Source organism: Dendropsophus ebraccatus, chromosome 2, assembly GCF_027789765.1.
Source record: "Dendropsophus ebraccatus isolate aDenEbr1 chromosome 2, aDenEbr1.pat, whole genome shotgun sequence".
In the NCBI taxonomy this organism is placed as follows: domain Eukaryota; kingdom Metazoa; phylum Chordata; class Amphibia; order Anura; family Hylidae; genus Dendropsophus; species Dendropsophus ebraccatus.
This window is the reverse complement of record NC_091455.1, coordinates 65,679,898-65,706,278: the sequence shown is the minus strand read 5'-3', so window position 1 is coordinate 65,706,278 and position 26,381 is coordinate 65,679,898. Positions and strand designations below refer to the sequence as shown.

Here is a 26,381-nt window from a genome sequence, read left to right as displayed (position 1 = left end):
CAAAATTTTGTTCCTTGTAGTCCACTAGGATACATAGTTAGTACAGCTGAAAAGAGACATGTCTACTAAGTTCAACCAAGGGTGGGTGGAAGATGTGGATAAAGGGAAGAGATAAAGGGATATTGGTTCTTGGTTCATTCCTTATAATAAATGCTTCTCCTAGTTTGATCTTGTTCCATTACTTGTTAGTTCAGTATTGCTTGAGTCCTTTTGTTGTGTGAGGTTATTCTTTTTAGGGACAGTGAGGTTTAAGAGGCGTTTGGTGTTAGGGTCAATGTTTAGTGATAGATATAGGGAAAGATTCGGGGAGCGCTAGTTAGGGTCAGTTTTTTAGTTTGTTCCTGTTTATCATCCGTCTGCTCTAAAGTCTTTGCACTTTTTTGTTTCCTGAATGCAAAAGGAAGCAACTTTCTATTTATTCTTCATTAAAAAAAATCCTACTATAAGGCTATGTTCGCACACCATATTTTTTTGTCCTTTCGACGGTCGTCTTTTCAAAATTTTATAATGACGACCGTCATTGCACAAATAATGGCCACCGTTATAAAATAATGGACGTCATTCGGAATCAACATGACAGCTGTCCTTAATGACGTCCGTCAAACGGCCAAAAAAAAAGACATAGCCTATGTGAACATAGCCTATAACTGCTACTAAGGGAAAGATGAGATAAGTCCACAAGAGAGCCTCTCTTGTCTCTTAGTGTTAGAAACAGCAGCAGGGTGAAGGGGTAGATGGACCTTCTGGAGAAAGAGAACACCAATTAAAAGTTATTCTGTAGGGAGGAAACATCTAGGCTGCGTACATGTGTAGAAAAAATAGAGCCTGCACAAGCTGCAGAGGCTATAGCATCAAGGGAAAGCAAAATTGACCTATAGAGATATATTTTGCAACTTACTAAACACATCTCAAGAATAAAAAAGGTGCATTTCAAAAGGGTCTTTAGCTCCTGGCTAAATCTTCAAAATTTGTTATTGTCATCATCCATTCCATAATCATTCTGTTTCTCTTATCTATTGCTAAGTTCTTATTCTTGTTATTACTTTACTCTTGTAAATAATATATTCTTGCAAATTTCTGGTTGTTGCACAGTTTGATCCTGCTGTAAGTCCTAGAGGTATCTGAGAAGACTATTGTGAGGACAAGGGAGAGGCAACTGCTATGGGTGTTCTAGTTCTGCTGTCTTTTAAACACCCAATGCTTTTACACTGAGATTGTGTGTGATGTATGACAAAAGGAATGCTTTTATTTTTCACTATGATGTACATGGTGGCTTTGGGACTATAGCTACATTAATTGAGTCCGAGAGGAAAATATTACTCCAAAAATTGTATATGATGTATATGATTAGTCTCTGCAACCTGGGCACATGTAAAGTTACAGTATACTGGTAGTCTATTATATTCTAACAGAACACACTATACTCACTTATCTGAAGACTTGCCATGCCTCACAATGCTTCCCCTGCCTGTGATATATATATGAATTAAAAATTACATTGCGGCATCATAAAAATTAAATCAATTTCTTCCGTATGCAGGTTGATAAGGCCGCCAAAGTTAATTTAAATATTTCTTATTACTACGAGTAGTTTTAAAGTTTCATCGACAAGATGGAAAATGCATAATAAGATGAAGCAATGTCATTATTAAACCCAAAAGTGAGATACATTCCCAGGAGAGGGAGATGAGGAAAAAATAGATGTTATTTCCATAGAAAGTAATTGTGCTTTAATACGATTACAGACTGCTTTATAAAATAATATACAGTAATGTCTACAAAGCAAAAGATAACCAGTGCAGCACTTTGTATTTTTAAGTGGAATGAAGATTCATTTAAAGGATTCATTCACTTGTTCTTAAGCAAGAAGTTTCCCATTAAATACAACTTCTCAGAACACACAGCTTTAAGCAAAATGTAGGATTCTGAATATTTCATGTTCAAGTTTGTTTTATCTAGAGAGAAAAGCAATCGGGTTAAGTCTACGGAGAACTGTGTGTCCCGACTTTTTAGCTAGTATCTAGTAGTTAAAAAGAAAATGAATAATTATTCCTAAGAATTATAGCTACCTGTATCTATATTACAACCAGTCATTTTAATAATTAATAAGTCCTTCAATTAGAGTGATAACATGGTTAAAAAAGATACACGGAGGAATATCCCTGCGCAGAATTTCCACACTCAGTGCATTCTAGAATGTCTTACCAAAACTCATTTATAAATATTCATGATCAAATTTTAAGGGGTTTTCCGGGAACTAAAACACTGACATCCTATCATCAAGACAAAGAGAGCGCCATAGACTGAGCTGCAATACAGCCACAGGTACAAGTCAATTGCCCTATAAGAAACAATGAAAAGTCAGTGGCACTTATTAAATCCTCACGGCCCATTTATCCTGCTCATTCTGATCAGTAATGGACCCGTCTGATCAAACACTGAGGACCACCAATGTTTCAGTCCAAAGAAATCTCCCTAATTTCACAGAAAGATATGGTAAAGTACCGTTCTATTACATATACTCTAAGGGCCAGTTCACACTGAGTAAAATCAGTGGAATTCTGCGTCGAAATCCCGGAATCTCCGCTGCGGAATCCCACCTGCCTCAGTGTCCCGCAGTGTCTGTATAGGAGGGTGCAGGCGCTCAAAGAATTGACATGTCAATTCCTTGTTTGGAGAGTGGCAGGAGTGGAGGCACGAGCCCCCCCCCCCCCCAATCAGACTGCGGGCACTAAGGCAGACGGGATTCCATGGTGGAGAGCTCCACCAATATTACTCAGTGTGAACTGGCCCTAATGCCCAGATTTATCAAAAGGTGTAAAATATAGACTGGTATTAACTGCTCAAGGCAACCAATCATAGATCATCTGTCATTTTACCAGAGCTGAAAGCTGAGCTGTGATTGGCTGCTTTGAACAGTTTATACCAGTGTATATTTTACACCCTTTGATAAATCTCCCCCTCCCCCATATATGTGTCCACAATTCACAAAAATGTACATCCTGTAAAAATGCACAAAAGAAAATCAACATAAAATAGGGGAACACACTTACTCTATACAGGTATTGATTTGTATAGCAGAAAATTCATATATAAAAAAAATAAGTCTGAAACACGAGGAACATTTCTGCATATATTACAATTTCTATATCCATTTTCTATTACATAAATGTCTGATCATATAGAGTCTGGCCAGTGGAGCCCTACTACTTTTGCTGCTCTCTCAAGACCCTGGACCTGGTTACCCGTCATTGATCTCAGTGGGAACACTGATCAAAACTAGCACATGTGAAAAGTGGAGCAAATGTCCAAAGCAATGAATCAGATTGCAGCTCTCATTTTTCAGAGGCCCTTTGGAAATTGAAAACTGCAATGTGATTGGTGTCTATGGGCAAGTGCTCCAGTTTTTCTTAGCAATACTTTTTATAAATCTTCCCCGATGAACTCAATAAATAATGACAGTGTCTGTGCAGCCAAATCTGACAATAGGTGGAGGTCCCAGCAGTTGGTCTAGCCACTGATCTGGCTTTAATGCCATTTCAAATTGGTATTCTACACATGTTCATTTTGGGAAAACGTCTTTAAGGGTTTATTTACATCGTTGTTATGTTTGGGAGCATTCTTATGTGATTAGACTGTCGGCTATGCATAATGAAGAATACAGTTTTCTTGTTCACACAATATGTATTTTCTTATAGCTTTTATTTGAATCGTAGGGCATTGTGCATGGTAGTTTTCGGCATTTCTTCAAATCACACACTTCAATAAAAATAAATAGATATCTTGTATTCGTGATTTTAATTTTTTTAGTTTTAGTTTTACAAAACCAAACCTTCTGTGTTCCACTTAAAACAGCGCAAGTAAATGAACAGGCTGCAGGCACAAGGACCATTTCTGAAGCCAAGGCATGCGGAACTTTCGCCCCTCCAGCTGTATCAAAACTACAGTTCCCATCATGCCTGGACAGCCAAAGGCTGTCCAGGCAAGATGGGAACTGTAGTTTTGCAACAGCTGGAGGGCCAAAGGTTCCCCATGCCTGTTGTAACCCAATGATTTATGTGGCATAGTCAAGAAGGGATTAACCAGACTAAATCAATTACTGCCTGACCAGAATTGCTCATAAATATCAGAAGATTGGCTGTTTTAGGGGATGTTTACATGATAAAAATCCGTCTGCAACAACTGCTTCACATACCACCTCTGATTTCAGTTTTTCTCATGGTTTTGATTTCCATATGAATTTCCAAGTAGAACTGTTTGGAAGAGGCCTGCCAATTATTAGGCAAATGAGTGTTCTCTAGTAGGAACGCTCATTCATGATAAGTGGCCCATGTAAACGGCCAGCGATCAGCTGAGAAAACACTACTTCGCCAGCTGATTGCATCTTTTGTGTGGCCATAAAATCACGGCTATCAGCTGCACATTACCCTGTGTAAACAGGTGATGCAGGCCGAAAACTATTAAAGAATTAAAGGGCTTCTGCCTCATTTAGACGTAAAGTCTCATGATTGGCGCTTGTTTTCATGCCACACTGACCCATGTAAAAAGGCCTTTACTTTTTTCACCACCAATTTAGAAGACTAACAAACAACGGGACATGGAAAATGTACTTGAGAGGGGAATATTATAATAATAATAATATTTATTTGTATAGCGCCAACAGATTCTGCAGCGCTTGTTTTTTTTTAAACACAGTAAAGAGGTTACAATTACATATGATAAAATTAAATTAGAGTAAATAAAAATACATCATAAATACGAGACCTGCTCGCAAGAACGTCCCTGGTAGGAATATGTGAACATACTTTTATATAACATAAATCAAAATACCAAATTAAGCTGGGTTTACACTATGTTTTTGCAATCCATTTTTTTCATCTGTTTTTTCAAAAAAGAATTGAAAAAACAGATGCATTTGTGTGCATCAATTTTGACCCATTTTTAAATTGACTTGCATTTGAAAAAATGGATCAAAACACATCTGTTTTTTTTAACCTACACAAAAACGTGGTCGACCATGATCAGTTTTCTTTATAATGCAAGTCAATGGAAAAACGTATGCTAACAAATGCATACAAGTAGTTAAAAAATTTAGGTTGGCCCATAGTTAGAAAGAGTAGACATAACATAAACTACATCAAGTATGGGATGAAGATTGTAAGGCTGTGACATGTGTCATTGGGATTTCTGGATGTACTGCTGCAGGTTTACTGGAAATTTAAAGGGAATCTGTCAGCTGTCATTCACTGTCCAAACTGCTGACACTGTTAGATAGCTGTTAGGTGAAGAAGACGCATTGTACCATTCAAACAGCCGTCTATGCTCCCAGAATATAGAAAATGCTTTTATTCTATGGGATGAAGGGTAGCTTCACATGTACTGGATCGACAGCGGATTTCACGCTGCGAGTTTGCGGCGAAATCCGCGGATCCTGGTAGTGTGAAGGTCTATGGGTTACATATCCACAGTGGAATTTTCATTCCACTGTGGATATGTAACCTAGCCCCTTTAACCCCCACCGCCCTCAGCATACATTACCTGCTTGGCGCTGCGGCTGTGTGTGAGGCTCCCGGCTCCCATCGGTCCCCATCAGCCAATCAGTGCTGCCGTGCACTGATTGGCTGAAGGGGAGCGAGGGGAGCCGGGAGCCTTACTGACAGCCGCAGCGCCAAGCAGGTAATATATGCTCCGGGCCGGGGGCTGCAGGCGGCCGGGTGTTAAAGGGGCTGGGTCACATACTGGCAGAGGAATGAAAATTCTGCTGCGTGTATGTGACCCACTCAACTTCACACTACCAGGAGAGTCAAAAAAAGCTTTCCAAGCAAGAGTTCCAAGCAGGTTTAGGAATGGGGGGGGGGGGGGTAGTAAGGAGGTGTTACTGTATATTGCAGTTTAGAAGCTTGGCAATGAGCATTTTTCTACATTCAAGAAGCACTGAGGATATATGAAAGGAGGAGCCATGTTTTTCTCTGATCTAACAGCTATCACACACTGTCAGCAGTCTGGAATATGAATTGCAGCTAAAACATTCCCTTTAATTCCATTCAGAACTCTGCTCAGGATTTCTTAATACTATGGCACAGCCTTAAAATCATGTGTAAATTTTCAGTGATAAATACGTGAATGTAAAGCAGTAGGGTTTAACAGACCCAAAATACTGGAGGAGACATCTGACAAATAAACCGAAAGTAGCATGATATCCCATAAATTAGCCAGTGACAGCTGGGTGGTGCAACACTGAAACAGTAAGTCTCAATTCACACGAAGAAAGAGAAGCATGCACTTACCACAGAGCTGCTGTTTGTGTTTAGGCTTTATTTGCTTCCAATGGTAATCATGGGAAGGGGGGATGGAAGGAGCAGGCATGAACCTGGATGCAACAGCCGTTTCGGACAGCTTGTCCATCTTCTGGTCAGGTCACCATTTCTCCCTCCCCATGATTACCATTGGAAGCAAGTGAAGCCAACTACACAGACAGCAGCTCTGGGGTGAGTGCACACTTCTCTTTCTTCATGTGAAAAGTATGTGAATGTGTTGAGGAGAAGCCATTCACATGGGATTTAGATTGCCACTGCATTTGGGGTGGATTTTGTCAAATCCAACCGGTTTGATCAGGGCCTAACTGTACACAGCATTTGCGACATTTGCTAGCTTGCCCTATTGTAAATCCATTCTTTTCTGCTTCAATATCGGGACATCTGTCATGTTCATGTCTTTGTTTAACAAATATGATCTGACTGATGGAATTTCACATAACTGTATATTTGGTTTTCAACCCATAACTCTGCGACAGCTGACGGTTTACGCTTCCTACTAGAATAATAAGACTGCGTCCTGCTGGATCCCTTCTATTGCTGCGTCGCTACCACTGATGAGTTAATGCAAATTATTAGGAGAAACTACAGAGGAATAATAATTCAGCAAACAGATACAACAAAAGCTGCACTGGTGAGAATTGCATTTGAAACCAATAAAGGAGAAGTTGTACTGTATATTACAAGAGATTTTTACTTTTTTGTAATGTGTAGGTAAGTAAATTAAACTGGTGAATGTTATTATACAGACTAGACAGATAACCACTGGGAGAAAGATTAAAAGCTGATTTGCATGAAAAAGTGGCACTGTGTTTCAATACACCATTCGCATCAAGCAGAGGGAAGTCACTACGTCTTTCTTTTTTGTTGTTTTTCATATTTGTTATGCTGTAGAAATATATTTGGCTTTTAAACCAACAAATTGCTACAGTATATAAATATACAATTGTCTCAAATTGTAATCATATTGTAATTCCCATTGTATTGTACTAGTCTTTTAGAACAACCTGAAGTACAAAAGTTTTAATATTTCCTAATTTCCCAGGTAGGTACAATTCAAATTTGCCTATTCCTTATGAAGATGGCTCTTGGCTATGTGTTGCCCAACGTAATGCATGCATTTTTGTGTAAAGCAAAGAAAGGCTTCTAACTAATGTGTATGGCCACTGTTACAGAATACAAAAGTAACTTGAAGCAGCCATACACATTGTAGCCCATATTGGCCATTACAAAGTGGCCATACACAAGACGACAGTCATAGAGCAAACAATGTTTCTAAGAACATTCTTTCATGTGCAATACATATGTATTGCATTGATGTGTCAGAGTGGTGTAATACTAATACAACCTGCCTAGGGCAGGCTGTGCTAGCTAGCTGTGACAATGGGGTTGCAGGGCCATTCCGTGGCCCCCCTTCTCTGCTTGCACACGTTTTGCGGGGATTGTGGTCGCTGACCGGCACAGTGATGTTTTTTGGTTAGGGACTCATGTGTATCAGAAGACCTGCACGTGGTACATGAGGCAATATGGTTTGGCCAAATTATATACTAACTTCTGATGTTGGTTTTAAATGTAGCTGAATAAGCTTTCGTGTCAGCCATGAGTGCGATGTGCAGCCATTTCTGTCTTTTTGGCTTGTGCATATTTTATGTATTCTGTCCCTTTTTTCATTGTGGCTAGCACTCGTGCTTTGTAAGACCCATGTGATCCAAATTAGCAGGAAGCACCTGTGTACATAAGAGGAGGATCTCCTAGTATTCTCCCATTCTACCTGCAGAGGAATGGAGAGAGAGGTAAGAGCTTGTTCACACTTGTGTTGCTTGGCGTCCACTTTTTCCGCCGGTGGCGCCTGCGGGGTCCGGGGGGGCCCTTTAGGGTCTGGTCCTGTGACAATGGGGTTGCAGGGCCATTCCGTGGCCCCCCTTCTCTGCTTGCAGACGTTTTGCGGGGATTGTGGTCGCTGACCGGCACAGTGATGTTTTTTGGTTAGGGACTCATGTGTATCAGAAGACCTGCACGTGGTACATGAGGCAATATGGTTTGGCCAAATTATATACTAACTTCTGATGTTGGTTTTAAATGTAGCTGAATTAGCTTTCATGACAGCCATGGGTGCGATGTGCAGCCATTTCTGTCTTTTTGGCTTGTGACATCTGATGGATCTCTGATGCCAGTCATTGATGCTGGTTGCAGCTGCAGACAACAGTGTGCGCCTGCTTTGTAAGGAGTTAAGCTCTTCCCCACCCAGCTCATGACTTCAGGAAGGGGTTAAAAACACAGCGATTGGCCAGTTAAGCCTGGCAGGATCATTGGTAGGAACAATTTCACAGTTGATTGATTGGCTACAATGTAATTCATCAAAGACTGATTTGTACGGCCAGCTTAAGTCTATTGATACAGGAGTCAGGAGTCTATAAGTCAGGAGTAACCAATACAGATTTACTACATCAGATAAATATCTTTGGTTTTAATATCTGACCCTAGAACCTTGCTCTCCGCTCGCTGCCAGCGCTATTACACATGTTGGCATCGAGGGGGGGGGGCTGTGGGGGGGCTGTCCGGGTGATCGCTAGATCGACCAGGTAGCCCATAGGAGATAGCGGCCGTCTGCTGTCGCTGCTCCTGTTGCACAGAGCGACGGCAGCATATCGCTTCTATCCTGATCGTTCACGTTTCAACATGTTGAAAGACAACGATGAGCCAACATTAAGCATGTCGGCTGATCGTTGTCTTCTATTACACTACATGATTATGAGCCGTAGCATCCGATATCGGCTGATTATCACTTTGTGTAATAGGGCCTTAAGGGGGAAATTTATCACTAGTATGTCTTTCATACTTTGGCAAAAAGGCACAAATTGGCACTACCATTTTGCCGATTTGCGCCCTGCTCGCCTGATGGATGGGCCTCCACCTAAGCATAAGTTATCAATATTTACTGAAAAATGGTGTAGACTTTTGTGACTGCAGTATGGTGGCCTCACATTTGCCTGATTTACAGAGAGCCGTGCGCTTCCTGGTAGGATAAGGGCAGGGATTTATGTAAATTTCCCCCTAAATGTTACTTGACCAATAGTAATTTTGACTATCATGTTTCAACCCTTAATCCACTCAAAACACAAGCATGTTTAGACTGGTGAAAGGTACAAGTTTATTACTACAGAAGACACAAGTGTATTTCCTCCATCTATAGTACATGTGATCAGTAGCAATACTGATGGAATGCAATTGGTTCCACAATCCAGATATGTTGCAGATTTACAGTAGCCTTATTTAACAAAGTACACAGATTTTTGACACTGTGCAGTTTTTCAATCAGTATTTGTACACCCAACCCAATGTGGGTTCAAAATACTGACCTAAACACTGCCTTGTAAGGGGCTTTGGGCCATTTACATATGAGCACAATACCAATGCATTTTTGCATCTGTTTTAAAGTTGTGAGTTCTTGCCTTATGGCAGGTGTAATCACACGGCTGATAATTCAGGTCATTGTGGACATAACACAAATGCACAAACATTTCCACGTTAAGGCTATGTTCACACAATGTAAGTTCCGTAGTAATCAAGGGCATTGTTGAAAATCGGCAACAACGTCCGTGATTACTACAGAACTTACATTGTGCTGCAGCTGAGGGAATCCCAAACAGAGTGTATACACATGGTATACACGCCGTCCGGGATCCCTAGCGCCGCCGCAAAAACTGACATGTCAGTTTTCTGCAGCCCCTATTCATTGAATAGCAGCCGCAGAGAACCTGTCAGTGCTCACAATGGAGCAAGTGGCTGATCTTGATGTTCTTGACTGCCACTGAATTCGGATGCAGGTGCCTCAGTGTGCGCTCGCATCCAAGTTCAGCGGCAGTCAAGATCATTCGGCCGGTATTGCAGTAACGGCCAGGATGATCTTCTCAGACACTGGCCGTTCCGTCACCCGGCCGGGTCACGGAACGGCCGGTGTCTCATGCTGAGGGAACATGGCCTAAGGATGTTTGGAACAGCAATTTTGGTTTTTATTTATTTTTTTAATCCAGAATTAAAAGCACTTCCTAAACTCAGAAAAGTTATAATGGAAAGATTGATGCTTCTTTCCTTAAAAAATAAATGCAAAACACAGATCAAAGCTGTACCATTTGATATGGCCCTTAAAACCTAAAAAGACGTAAGAAACTGTAAGCCTAAACACTTGCACATAATGCCTTGAACAAAGGCGCCCACAGCGTTCTATGCATTTTTTTGGCATATAGTTGACATTTGTTAATACAGTTGGGACAGCAAAATCCTGCATCCCAGCCAACCATATGGCAAAAGGGTAAGAGTACTGTGTAAAGAGTAATAAACCTCACTGTATTACATCTATATGTGGCAAGGCAAAGATGCTGCAGTGACATTGTACATACTGATAAGTCTGTATGATGCCTTCCCTATACCTACACTTATTCAACATCCAAAGAGAAGCTGCGATGCTGCATATGAAGAATCAGTCAGCAACAATTTGCTTGCAACAGTATCTTCAATGCGTCTTCACAGACATTTTCTAAAGGTCATACAAGTTATCAATGTAATGACTGAGCCGCATACAAGTGCCCTTCTATAAACAAACACTGAAGTGTAGGAAACTGCTTACAAGGAGACATTTAAGGTCAAATGAAGATGAACGGAAATTGTCAGCCTGTAATAAGAGTTATTTACCTGTCAGCTGACACTGACTGATCTTGTGTTCTGTGATATCACTCAGCGACTCAAACACCTGAAGGCAACTGTCACAGCTGTGAACGGTGTCTTCCTCTAGTTCATCCCCCTCCTCCTGCCTCTTCTTGCAATCTGTCGCTTCACCATCTTCAGATTTATCGTCTAGTTTACAGTTGGGATCTGAAAAACAAGAAAGGTTGGACCTATGAAAACAATACAGGCAGCACAAGAACAAGGGCTAGCACGAAATAGATATGTATATAAAGCAGAAAACGCCTAGAATCAAGCACAAAAATAAAACTGCAACTAGTATGAAAAAACACGTCATACCAATGTGGCAGTCAATGCAGCAGCGCTTGGTGTCATTTGGCACAACTCATCGTTGTCATGGAAGTAAACCTACTGGATGATTATAATTTAACAAGCAATCATGGTGCACGATGGAAACTGTTATGTGACATATTCAGCACTGCTGCATCAGTGGTTTTACGGAACTAGGATGAGATGGAGTATTCTGAATGCACTGTATATACTAACTTATAGTTATACATTAAGCTTTATAACATGTATAGTATTTTAGTTTACTTTAAAGCTGGATATACACACTAGATAAGGATCGTTTGGAACTGGCCAACCATCAAATGTGTGTGGTGGATTTTTAACTGCCCGATCCTTTAGCTTTTGGGGAAATAAGCTGCACCTAGAGGTATCTGACAGCGGCTTTCTCCCATTTCCCCATTCAAATCACATGCACTCTTAGCAGAATGTGCATGTTTATGGGGAGGATGAGAATAGATAACTGCTCACCGAGTGTATGAACGACTGCTATCCTATGTACATGGCCAGATTTAGACTGGTTAGGAGTTAATTTTTTCTTTTTTATCAATTTAAATGGGGATATTTTAGCACAGACATAGGAATTTTGGTAACAGAACATGCTAGTGGGTGGGTAACCTTAATGAGTTAAAATACATTACAGTTACTCCAAGTATAGCTAAATTAACTAAAAATATACACCTGAGTTGGCATAAAAATCATGACATTTATGGCAAATTTTAAATTATAAACAATATACATAAATACAGAGGACATAACAAAAATCACGCTGTACACAGGCTCAATTACAGTCCTGCCAAAACCTTCTATTAAAATATATCTTATAAATAATTATTGCCCGAAGCACCTCTATCCCACACTTATATCCAAGCCAATCCTCACAAATGACCACATTTTACATTATGACCTGAACATGTGCAATCATACAGACATTATACCATAAAACCCATGCAGATATTTAAAAAAAAATTATAAAAAAATAAAATCATAAAATATATATGTGTGTGTAATTTGTATATGAATTCTTTTCTTTTAGAGTACGGGCATACAGGAGGCACAAAGCAGGGCAACACATTTCAGGGCATCACTTACACATTAACCAGGCTAACATACCTGGCACATGCTTTAGTCGCCAAATGCATTAAAGGAGAAGTCCAGAGAAAATGAACATTTTCTAGCAGGCAGGGAAGAACTTCCTCTGAAGCAATGTCATGAATCAGATGATGTATTACCCATTCAGCCAGTCAGTAACTGGGGCGGGACACTGCTGCAGTCACTGATTGGCTGAGCGGGCAATAGGTCAGGACAGGTATTTTCCCTCCAAGTTGTGATGACATTGCAACTCTGGGGTAATATAGTTCCGGTGGGGGTCCTGGAGCCTGTGCCGCGGCACTGCAGAGACACACGGAGAGGTAAGTAGCTTATTAATTATGTTCCCCCCCTGCCACTGCCTGCTGACTAATTATCACTAACGCTAGACTTCTCCTTTAATATATTGCTTACAATTGTTTCTCAAAATGTTTAGAGTTAAAGTGAGACATAGGATTTTTTCCAATTCTACTGGTTTGAAGACGCTCTACTGGAAAAGTGTTCCCAGAAGTATCAATTAGTCTAGATTCACATCATGTTTTTGCCCCACAGTTGAGGATAACTGCAATATTGTATATACCACTAGAACAGGATGCAACAGGATACCTACTGAGTTGGATCCTTTTGCCATTGACTTCCATATCCTCAGCAATACTTAAACTAAAAGAGGAAAACTCAGACTGATGCCAATATTTTAACTGAGCTATGTTATACACCCAAACACATAAAATTTAGAACGTCTTAAAAAAATATATATATATATAGTCCACCTGTACAACTGAATCACACTTCCTTACAAACAGCACTACTACACAAACAAATGAGTCTTGACTACTTAGCGCCTCAAACATTCTAAAACAGATTTGGGTGTATATATGGTACATATTAATAATTGACAAGATTGTGTAATTCATTACATAAGATTTTAATGTCAATAAAACCCTGACCACATTATAACACCATTACCAATTGTTTTGTAAGTTAAAGGAGAACTCCAGGCTGGGGTGATTTTTGGCAGAGTGACGTGAAATCACCCCAGCCTGGAGTTCTACTTTAAAGCTTTGCACTTTTTTTATTCTTCATAAATAAAATAGTATTCTAAATAGTCTTCATTACAATTGTAATACCTCTGTGCTGCTTAACAGAGAAAGTTAAGATAACTCTCACTATTAGAGGCAGCAGCAGAAAGGGGGTTATACGTCAGCTCAGAACATGGACAGGGGAGATGAAAACCTCAGAGGACAACTCAGGCCGGAGAATAGAGAAGCATACAAAAAACATGCATGGAAGAATCATTTAATCTGTATACATGTGCGGAGAGAAAGCAAAGCAAACTATAGAGGCTATAGAAGAGGGAAAAAAGTAAAGTTTTTTTAAGACCTATGGTTACAGGTTACATAGTTTTTTTGCACTATAGTAAGAACAAAGCAGGAAAAAATTATTTTCAAATGTGTTTGTGTAGTACTGTGCCCTTGTTGCAGTGGCTCTGTTCACAGTGCACTGAGCTTTTGATGGATAATGCCCAACAATTAATCTGAAGGGGCAGAGATGCAGTGGAGGGAAGGAGAGCAGTCCATACCAATGATGTTATCCCCGAGAAGCGATCTCCGTTTCTGAAGCCGGCCAGGGACCGCTCCAAAATGGCGCCGTCCCCGACTCGGCACTCGTTTGTTTCCGGCTGCAGCAGCCGAAAGCAAACGAGTGCCGATCTCATGGATCTCTGCAGCATATCTATGCTGCAGAGATCTCAATGAGAGATCAAAGTGTATATACTAGAAGTCCCCCAGGGGGGCTTCTAGTATATGTGTAAAAAAAATAAGAAAAGTGTTGTTGTGAATAAAAAGCCCCCTCCCCTAATAAAAGTCTGAATCACCCCCCTTTTCCCAGGTTATAAATAAAAGTAAATAAATAAATAAACAAACAAACATGTTTGCTATCGCCACGTGCGTAATCGCCCAAACTATTAATTAATCACATTCCTGATCTCGTACGGTAAACGGCGTAAGCGCAAAAAAATCCCAAAGTGCAAAATTGCGCATTTTTGGCCGTATCAAATCCAGAAAAATTGTTATAAAAAGCGATCAAAAAGTCGTATATGCGCAATCAAGGTACCAATAGAAAGAACACATCATGGTGCAAAAAATGACACCTCACACAGCCCCATAGACCTAAGGATAAAAGTGCTATAAGCCTGGGAATGGAGCGGTTTTAAGTGACGTATACTTGTTGACAATGGTTTGAATTTTTTACAGGCCATCCGATACAATATAAGTTATACATGTTACATATCGTTCGCAGTGTACTTTATGCAAAAATTCAGCCTGTCATTGCAAAGTACAATTAGTGACGCAAAAAATAAGGGCTCATGTGGGTTTCTAGGTGGAAAAATGCAACTGCTATGGCCTTTTATGCACGAGGAGGAAAAAACGAAAACGCAAAAATCAAAATTGGCTCTGTCCTTAAGGGGTTAAAAAATAGACTAATACATATTTCTCCTCATATGAAAAGTGATGTTAAATGGCTGGAGTGTCTTAGTGAAGGTCACAAGCCCACATATGGCAATAAGTAAATAGAAAGATGCAAATCCATAAGTGCAAAACACTGTGCAGCAAAGCACCATGGGATATAGAACATGATAAAAAAGCTAGACTTCAACATTTCAACATGCTAAAAGTAGTATGATAGAGACAAAAAAAAAATGAAAAAGGTAAAGGATTGAAACACATTTGGATAGAAAAAAAATACACTTTATGGCTATGTTCACACTACGTATGAATCCGTACGCATTTCGTACGGCGCCGTACATGTACGGCTGAAACAACGGGCGCGCGAATATTCGATGTGCGGGCGGATGCGTACGCAGTGTGTACGCAATGCGTACGCATTGCGAACGTACGCCCGTAGTCTACTTACGCTTCCTGAGCCCCCTACGAAGCGATCTGACAGCGGTCTTTTACTTGCAAATCTTCACCTAGCCCCAGACACCCCACAGAACCTTTTGGATCGGCATAAAAGAGCGGAAAAATGAAGAAATCACCACTTCGTACGGAGCCGCAGGATACGCTACGGGCGTAAGTTACAAGCCTTCCGGCTGGAAACAATGGTCTTGTTCATTTCTTACGGCGCCGTATACGATCCCGGCGTACATTCGTACGAAGTGTGAACTATGCGGCCGGGATCGTATACTTTGCATTGTACGCTAACTACGTAAGTTTCCGGCCGCATATTCACGGAGCACACTACGGCCGGAAGCTTACGTAGTGTGAACATAGCCTTCATGTAGAACTTATGGCAGATATCATAAGATCAAGAAAATAGGCAAACCAATGCAATGCATATATAATAACTTATCTAAAAAGTACAAAAACTTTTCCACTTGTGCTTTAACCATTTAATAAGAAACAGATGCAAAAGGTAAATTGGTGTGACCGCGGAACAGCCTATGCACTGAGGTGTCATTGGTGAGCTAGAAACCAATTGAAATGTTTTGATAAATAGGACCAAACTGTTCGTTTTTCTTTGTTTGCATTGGTCAATACATATAAAGATTTTGGCAATTACTGATAAGTACGAATGAGTCAAGGTTGTAGTAAACCCATTGCGGAAGGCGAGAAAAGCCAATGCAATCGATTCTCAGAAGGTCACTTTCTCTGGATTCAACCTATTCTTCTTTTCTTCCTTCTAAAAAGTCAATGCCCCAACTGTACATCAATTGCTTGTCTCAAAGCCACAATTTACATTTACATTAATAGGGTTTAGCATTTACATTCTTCTATGCCAAAATTCTGCACAGACTCTAGATCAGAGAACTCAAGGCAGGAGTAGAAATTGATTAATAATAAGGCGGCTGTAAACTAAATGCAAAATAAATAGGAACGTTCTGACCCAACTTATAACAATGTTAATCCAGCTCCCTGCATATAAATGTTGTGTTATAAACTTCAAATTCTAACACCTTGTATATATATTTAGTTATCTAGTTTGCACACTGTTGTATTATTGATATTAAAATTTTAGCCAGGATTTTTTGTTACTGGTGGGGGTCTAGTAGTCAGACCCCCACCAGTCAAATACTTATTACCTAAAGAATATATAGGCCCTATTACATACATGGAGCAGTTAAAAAATTTGCTTAAATGACTGAAAATAATGCAATAATGTCAATATTGTTTGCTACTAAATCGCTAGCTATCACTAGCAATCAACCATTATAGTGAATCTTTACACGATAATCGGTAAATGTAATAGGGTCTGAAGTTTTAATCTTAGGATAACCCTTTTAAAGTGAATGTACCATCAGTACATTCACTTTAAGGCGTTCACATGGATAGAACGGTGGCAACGCGGGGAAGCTGGTGCCGCTGTACTTTTTTTGAACCGTGGCCTGGTTCCTGTGTTCTATTCTATTCCCATACACCGGGTGGGGGTGAAGTACCGGAGGCACGTCGGCACGCCCCCAGTGGCAGGAATCCCCTGCCCCTCTATGATGCAGCTCCATTAGAATCAGAATTAGCCTCCAGTGCTTCACCCCCTGTCGGTGCCTGGGAATAGAACAGTGTGGAACGTGGGAACGGGGGCACGGTTCAAAAAAGGACAGTGGCATCGGCTTCCCTGTGACGACGCTGTTCTATCCATGTGAAAAAAATAAAGCGAATGTACTGATGGTGCATTTGTTTTAAGTAAGTTTGCAAAAAATCTTGATCAACAATCTCCTGATATGGTATGCCTACAGCTTCTTTGGAGACCTGCCTGGATGTATCCTTATCCTTGAAGCCTTCACTTGACATACCCCTTTTCTCTAACAAATAATCAGGTCCCACTTAGGGGAGACTGCCTTTATAACAATTCTTAGTGGGATACATGAAAAGTGACTACATAAAGCTGCCTCTCTGTTGAGATTTTGCAGCCACTGTAGTCAAGATTCCCAATTATTCAAAAACGTGTGTGCAATTTTGGTAAAGTCGTGGCGAGATATTTACATACATTGGTGTGTTTCTCTGGTTAAATATTGTCACCAAGCTTGCATACACCCAAAACTGTGAATTCCCTTCAAATTTATTCACACGCCATATGGTAACAACAAGAGAAAATACTATAGCTTCAATAGGGATCCCTTAAGAAATGACCCTATTTCACAAAAGAACGAACACTTATGTCATTATTACATGTGACTTACTTTAAGGAGAAAATGGTAGTTTAACTGTAGTTTTATTTCTCTCCTTCAACAGATATGGGTCACAGGTTTTCCCACCTGACACCAGCACAACACAATATAGTGTTTTGTTCCTTCTGCCACAGTGCTTGATTGAAGGGAGAAAAACTATATACAGCTGCCTAGCAGCGGGGGGCAATAAATAATGAAGTGTTCCGAGCACCTGACTTGCCTTGAAACGATTAAATGTTACACCTTATGTAGAACTGCCTTGATATTCCAAATGCTCTAAAGAATCTAACTTTGATAGCAAGTCGCGTATTAACCTTTTTTTCTTGTTGTGTTAGGGAAAAAAAGAATTGTAATTAAGCCAATGTAATGTGAAAGGGAACTATATTATAGCACTTAAAAAGGCGAAAATATAATCCTCAAACGGTCTACATTGGTTCTTGCCCCCCCATGGATCATGCAGTCTAATTTTACCTTCTAACATTTCATTCTGACTCATTACCAATCTTATTCAGACACAAGATCACAGAGTTTGTTTGGTTTAGACTCCTTATTCCTAATGCTCTAAGACTGCGTTCCTACATTTGCAATCACAAACACATCTCTCACTCTGGAGGAGCAAGTAAATCCATGCATGACATGGCCAACTCACTAATTCCAATAAGAACTGCTTGATGTCATCCATGGTGAGGCTTCAGGAAAAAGTGAAGCAGTTTAAAAATGCACACAAATGCTATTAATATGAGGAAACTATAAGAAACTATGGGCTTGTTGACTATAGATACATTTTCTCAAGTGTACTTAAAGAAGACCGGTGGTCAACCCCCCCCAAAATGAGATTTTGCCACCATGAAATAGCTTTGGGTGTCCCGTTTCTTGATCTGCCCTCCTGTTCCCAAGATATGTGGGGTTATATTCAGTTATTAGGCAGATGGGTGTGAGCTTCAATTCAATATTGGGGGTCAGTATCAGGTGATGAGTGTGATTGTGTAGCCAGGGTGTGTGAATGTTTTATATTGAGGGGTCTATACTGTATGCCTAATATACACCCCCTGACTATATATTACAGCCCATCACCTGATATTCATTCCCATTATTAAAATTAAGTTCACGCCCATCTGATGATTGCCTGAATTGTCTATGTCACAAAGACATGTATTCATAATTAGGGGTCATAAGATTCATTAGAAAGAGCCATAAGAAGCTAAGTGTTGTGGCTCCCCACTGTCTCAGCACTTACTGGAGACAGGCCCATTTAATTTCTATAGGGCCCATATTTAGCAGCACAAAGACATCCTCAACACCAAGATGTAACTGATCTGCAGCGGATCTCACACGGCGAGCAAATCCCTTACTGGCATCCTGACGTCCCGCTCAGCCAATCAATGAGCTGCCCCACCACTGCCACTAATTGGCTGAGTGGGACGTCAGGATGCCAGGGGCCCCAGAAGCAAGCCGAAGCGTGGACTGGTAATGTATACACCGGGCCGCCACAGGTTAGGGGGGCGGCATTTACATACTCGCAGCAGAATGAAAATTCTGCTGCAAGTATGTAATCCTATTCAGAATGACAGTAAGGGTTTCGCAGCAGATTTCGCTGTGAACTTGCATTGTGAAATCGGCTGCGGATCCGTTATATGTAAATCTATCCGAAAGCGTACCTGTCACTTAAAAAAAATTCTGGTACGTCAAAATTGGGGTCTTGGGTGTTCAGAGTGAAATAAATGAGGAAAGCAGCGCAGTTCTGAATTCACCTCTCCCCGTTATATGTCTATGCGACCTGGATGGCCGCATAGACTTACATTATTAGTCTGTCCTGATCACATTACACACAACTGGAATCCCATCTAGTGATAAGTCAGGGTCTGAACCAATAAAAACAAGCATTTGATGTCCACTTTAAGAATATTATCTCATCATCTGGCTGAATAATGTAATACCACTGTGGATAACTGGTAGCAATCAGATTAAAAACCGCAATAATAAGCACAGAATTTTATATAGAATAGTATATTTAGAACAGCTAAAAGTTATCTTTACATTTATGGCTAAAGGATTGCTGGTTATTACTGTTGCCTTGGAGCACTGTGATTCCAAGGACAACATCTGCATGGAGTTTGTATGTTCTTCCTGTGTTTCCTCCAACAATCCTAAAACACACTGATAGGTTAATTGGTCCAAGAGTGTGTGTATATCTGAGATAGTGGACCAAGGCTGTGAGCCCCACTGGTGACCACTGTGATGGATGACAATCTCTGCACAGTGCTGTGAAATAGCTTGGCGCTAAGATTCTATACGAAGGCTTCACACAACTACTGAAATCTATTTTATTAAAAAAAATATTTAACTTGAATATAAAATGTGTTCAATTTGTAAAAGGACAACAGATGCCTCCAGAGCAAGAAGTATTGCATACCAACACAGATTTGTTTTGCGACTCTCCTACATAGAGGTTACACTCATAGCCAAGCAAGTTAATTGAGGTCACACAAATGAAGCATATGGGAGGTAAAGAAGTAGCACCAACTGCTTAGCTGGCCAACCACAGATGCTTTCTGGAGTGACTAAGCGTGTGTGAGGAAGGAAAAAGATCAAGACGGACCAAGGGCACAAAGGGAAAGAGATAAAGATAAGAAAGGAAGAGACTCAAACAAGCAGTGAGAAATACATTGATAAAATCAGCAGGTCATCGTTCAGTGAGGCTTCTTGTGTATATTACAGTGTTTGGGGCAAGAAAAACGCATGAAGACCATCAGAAAGCAATGAAAAATGCTGCAAATCTCAAAAGGCAGCTATGTTCCCTCCTGCCAATGAAAGTGTGGCCTAATACTTAGTGCAAACTTAGGGTGCTTTTACACAGAGAGATTTATCTGGCAGATTTTTTAAGCTAAAGCCAGGAATGGATTTGAAATGAGGAGAAATCTCAGTCTTTCCTTTATGCCCTGTTCTCTTTTTACAGTCTGTTCCTGGCTTTGGCTTCAAAACTCTGTCAGATAAATCTGTCTGTGTAAAGGCACCCTTAGACCCACACAGGGAACTTATTAAAAGTGTCCCTGGGGTACGTCAGGGAAAAGAAGCTGATTTTTCTGGACACCACTTTGTGTGTGCAAACATCTGTGTCTTTTACCCAACATATGCCCTACTCACCTGATGGGTAAAGGAGGCAGGACAGGACCTTCCTTCCTTTCATCCATTTCAAAAACAGATTCAAACCAGATGAAAAAAACAGATGCATTTGTGTGCATCCGTTTTTACATTGACTTCCATAATAAAAATAATGGATCAAAACGGATCAGGGTTTTTTTAATGGACAAAAAAAGTAGTTGACCTCATGTTTGTGTACGTTTAAAAAAAACTTTTCTGATCTTTTTTTTTATAATGAAAGTCAATGAAAAAACTGATCAAAACAGATACACAAAAAAGCAACTGTTTTTTTTTTTTCATAATTTTTTTTTTTTTGCAAAAAAATGGATAAAGAAAACGGAGTGGAAAAAACATAGGTGTGAACCCAGCCTAAGTTTGGCCAGGCTTACTGAGAGGTGTATGCCTCTTAGTAGATCCAGGCATGGGGACAGGGCTTTATGTAGTGATAAATTCCCCCTACAGTCTTTAAATTCAATATAAATAGTATAAAAGGAGCTTGATATATCTGGCACATCTGTATACTGTCTAGTCTAAGTTTAGAGAAACTAAGAGTTGGCTTTCCATCAAAACTGTGTGCTTTTTTTGCCATATTAGGGCCAAACCTCTTATATTCATAGCCCTTCGCATCATTCTGATGAGCCCCATTATGTTCAATGTTAAAAAAAAACAATCATTTTCTTCTCCATCATTTCTTATATTGAAGTAAATGGGTACAAAAATATTTGTGATGAATAATAAGAACAAACAAACCAAAAAGCACACAAATGATGACAAACAGGTGTGAATAGAGCCCAGCTCTCCTTGAATTTACATCTACATGGTTGGATCTACATGGTTGGATCTGTAATGATTTGGATAACAAGTGGAGGGGTTAATGAACCTCTCTCCAACTATTTCTGTATGGAAAATGGCTGCCAGAAAAATCCCTGGTAAACTGAGAAGTCATGTGGCTATAATTATTAACAGGCGAGGAATATTTTTTTTCTTCAGCTCCATGGTGAAGTGAGCCTCTGTCGTGGTCTGTTCCCAACAGTGTCCATCGCAAAACAACTGCCTCATTAAACCTCTGCAGCAAGATTAATATGCCGTAGCTACACTACATTTATAACTTGCTACTCTATAAAAAAGCACATTTAATCATGAGAGCCAGACCTGAGATACAAAAGTACAACTATAAAAACTTCTGGCAGAAGAACGCTCACCTCTCCACGAACTGCTCCGATACACTGCAGAAAATGTGCATTTTTTTTCCCCTCTTTTTCTTAAGCATACACACATCACATCGCTTTATTTCAAAATCTGATTGAAGATTAAAAAAAAAAAGGAAAAAAAAATTCCACCCATTGCATACTGGAGCCTTTTAAATCATAACTAGGTAGGAAACCTCGGAAATGGCAGAAACTAGTCATTGTACAAAGTAAGGTTGCATTCCTCAGAATATTTCAAACCACAGCACAGTCGTTTTAGGAAATTTTATTGTCTAGTTTAAGCCGGTCTTCATCACATTTAGTCGACATGACACTGATTAAATTTGGATGTATAACCAAGGTGGTTGCCAGGGTGAGTTTTTTTTAAGGCCTATTAAGTTGCAGATTATTTTGCAAGCTTAAGAAGCAAATAACTAGCTTTATTTCTATGGCCGCGGTAGGCTCTGTATTTCTCTTCTTATTACTTAACACACTTGCCTGATACAAATAGATTATGTCCAGAAACAGCGCCACTGTTATCTATGGGCTGTATCTGGTATTGCAGTGTATCCTTGCTCACTTGAAAAGAAATAAACTGCAATTTCAAACTTTCAAATAAAACTTAGCCAGAAAAAGGGGTGCTGTTTCTGGGAAAAAGAAAAATACAGAAAAAAAACCTGAAATTTAATGTGACCAAAGTAGAAGGCCATCATTGTCATAGAAGAAGACTATCACTATCTTCACTGCTTATTCGGCTGTATATGTGTCCAGCAGTTTTCAGCATAGTTTTTGAAGCAAGTCTTATAGTAGATTTCTTCACTAGAAGTGAACTTGGCTTATGGCCACTTCACATCTACTATAGGCTGAGGCCTTCAAAACATTTTTATTGGACAGCTGTTATTTAACGACAAATAGCGGCCATTGTTCTAAAATAATTGTGACAAACATAGCCTAAATCTACGTTAACCTATATTGTTACATATACATTTTTGCTGTACATTGTACAGAATAGCAGCCTAAATTATTCTCTACAAGAACACTAAAGAGGTGTTTATCTGCCACTGTATATGGAAATAGCACCATTTTAGTCTTTGTATATGTTGCAGCTATCAAAAAGCATACTTTAATTTAGTCAAAAACAAAGCATTATATTATACTTCATACTATTTGGCTATTTTAATTTGTGGTGGACAACAATACCCAGTCATTCATGAGCAAAGGATTCATTTTTCCAATCTCTGATAAAAGTGCGGTTCTAACCCTATAACAAGGACTATAAGAAGTCACCTACAAAGACAATATACAAATCTCCTATAGAAACATTATTTCAATGAAATTACTGGGTAAAACCTCCCCTTTACCCTAATATAACTGTCTAGTATTGAATTATCAAACGTAATACTATGGTATGCATGGCTCTAATTTCGTATGCGTTAAATGAGATATTACTAAGGCTGGTCACCAGCAACTGCTGCCCCAGTGGGATGACCGACCTATTTATTGTGGCTGTCTTGCAATGTGCATCCCCCATTGGCTGTGTCTTCTAGTATTGCAATCTCTCTCGTTCAGTTTCTAGTAGATTTTTGTATGAGGTATAATTAAGGTTATTTTCACAATGTGTTCATTCACTAGACATAAGAAAAAAAAACTGTGATTGTTTTTGTTGCGGACCACTAAATAGGAAATTACAGTCTGCTATGATTTCCTATACGGTAAAAAAGAAGATACGGCAATGCATCACACTCTGACTGAGACTGATAGGTCACATTTTTCCCTCTGTTAGGCAAAATAGTCTATTTGTTGCATGTTTTCTCGGGTACAAATACAATAAAAGCTGCACATATGACCACATTTGTAAATCCAGCTTTTCTACACAATATAAGAATAAGGTAGATTAATATTAAATGGGTAGTCCCATGAAGCAAAGTTGGTAACCCCCCCCCCCCCCCTTCCCAATGGATTTATTCACTTCCTGGTTTCCTCTCTGAAGTGTAACCCTGTTGTTGCCATGCAACAGTGCACACTATTTCCCACAATCCCCCTTGCTTGCAGGCTCAGTGGAGATAAACTGCAAATACTCTCACCTGCCTCCGTGCAGTCCGATCGGCCTGCTACACTTAGCCTGCACAGGCAGGCTCAATCAGCAGAGCGCCGATAACACTGATCAATGCTATGCCTATGGCATAGCATTGTACAGTGTGAGCAATCAAAGTACTGTATGTAAAAGTCCCTAAAAAAAGTTCAAAACACTATTACACTACCCCAAAGCCCCTCCCCCAATAAAAGCTGAAACCACCCCCCCTATCCCATTATATAAATAAAATATATAAAAATAAATAGATAAACATATAATATACCATAGCATGCGTAATTGTCCGATCTATTAAAATATAAAGTGTCATTGCAAACGGCGAACACGAAAAGAGGGGAAAAAGTGCGCGGATTACCGATTTTATGTTACATTATATATTTTAAAAAAATCAATAACAAGTGATCAAAAAGTCTGATCTTCACAAATATGGTATTAATAAAAACTAGAGATCACAGCGGAAACATGACACCCCATACAGCCCCATAGGTGTAAAAACAAAAGCGATATAAGCGTCACAATAAGCCCATTTTATTAATAATGAATTGCAAAAAAAAAGGATTTCATTAAAAAAATATATAACATTAGAGAATCTGTGTAAACCTGCATATGGTTGTGTTCGGACTGACCTATAGAGTAATAGTATCATGTCGCTGTTACCATATAGTGCATTACGTAGACACAGGAACCCCCCAAACGTTACCATATTGCATTCTTTTTTACGATTTCACCTATTTATATCTTCATAAATAATATATTTGGGATTCCATCATACATGTTATGGTAAAATGAAAGACGCCATTACACAGTACAACTATTCCTGTATAAAACAAGCACTTACATGGCCTGTAGATAGAAAACTGAAAGTGCTGGAGCTCTTAAAAGGGGAGGAGGAAAAAACGGAAACACTAAGATCAAAATTAGCGTGGTCCACTGGGTCATTTTAGGCCTGGTCCTCAAAAGGTTAAGTGGGTTGTAACCAAGGGAAGCAGTTTTATACACAAACCAGACCCATGTGGGATTATTAGGTCTATATCGCTCAAATAGGATATTTTCTGAAATGTTTGCACATTTGAAATATGTCTTAATTTACCAAATGCACCAGTGTAGACCTAGTTTTCTTAATGGGAGAACCCTTTAAGGGTTTCACACACACACAGGGAAATGTATCGGGCAGTCCTATAGTAAGAAAGTCCTTTGGTACCTATAACAACTAATCACAGGTCAGCTCTCAAATATTGGGCTTTGGTAAAATGAAGGCTGAGCTGTGGTTGCTATGGGCAACACATATTCCTGCTATAAGACTGCCCGAAAGATATCTATCACTCCTAGGAATAGATCCAGATACAAGTAGTGTAAGTTTTTTCTTTATAATTATTTGTTTTAAACACAATCTTGGATTTGGGTCAAAAATCTACATCAAGAACTGCAGGGGGATGATGTGCGTGATACCACCGTACGGGGAATTTATTAACACTGGTGCGGAGGGCCATTATGTCTGTCTGTGTGGCATGCACCAAATTTATCATCAGGATGCACAATCTAAGAACTATGCCAGGTCACTGAACTTTTTTAAGCCACCATTCACAGTCATTATTTGATTATCCTTCACTATAAGACTGGTTTCAGATGAGCATAACACAGATACAAGTCCTGGCTGAAGCATCAAAGATCCTTAACCCTTTGATGACAGGGCTAATTTTCATTTTTGCACTTTAGTTTTTTCCTCTTCGTGTTCAAAAGGCCAGAGGTTTAGCATTTTTCCACTTACAGACCCACACAATCCCTTATTTTTTTGCAATATCGGTTGAATAAATAAAATATGCTGCAAGACCGGAAAAATATTATTTGCGCAGTGAAACTGAAGGGAAAAAAAGCAATTTGCATTTGGGGAGATTTCGTGTTTATGCCGTTCACCCTATGGTAAAACTGACATGTTATCCATGTTAGCAAATATGTCTATTATTATTTATAAAATGGGAAAAGGGGGGTAATTTAAACTTTTATTATGGGAAGGGACTTCTATGCTAACCACAATGATCTCTCATAGAGATCAATGCAGTAGATATGTACTGCATTGATCCATGAGATCAGTGCTTGATATCTATGGGCTGCAGGAGCCCATGGTAATGAACTGCCAAGCCAGGATCAGCGTTGTTGCAGCACGGACCGCTGATCCAGCCAGAAAGATTGGCTACTAGACCACCATGAATGGGACATTAATAGGATTTAAATGCAGCTGTCAGTCGGTGACTACCACTAACAGCCGCAAAGCGGGTCACAGCGTGACTCCCATCTGAACCCCTCTAATGGTGCCAGGACATAAGCTTACGTCTTGAGTTGTCAAGGGGTCAATAAACGGCTGCAAA

At 39.7% G+C, this 26,381-nt stretch overlaps 1 protein-coding gene across 6 annotated transcripts in view; it reads right to left on the bottom strand.

The window, feature by feature from the left end:
* ZNF521 (zinc finger protein 521) overlaps nucleotides 1-26,381 on the bottom strand; it is a 277,847-nt gene that overhangs the window by 227,223 nt on the left and 24,243 nt on the right. For all 6 annotated transcript variants that reach the window (XM_069957686.1, XM_069957683.1, XM_069957685.1 and 3 more), the window contains one exon: nucleotides 11,007-11,186. Coding sequence is in view for 3 of the 6 variants with exons in the window: in XM_069957683.1 (XP_069813784.1) it covers nucleotides 11,007-11,186 (180 nt within the window). In the remaining 3 variants the exon portion in view is untranslated. The remainder of the gene's footprint in view (nucleotides 1-11,006; nucleotides 11,187-26,381) is intronic.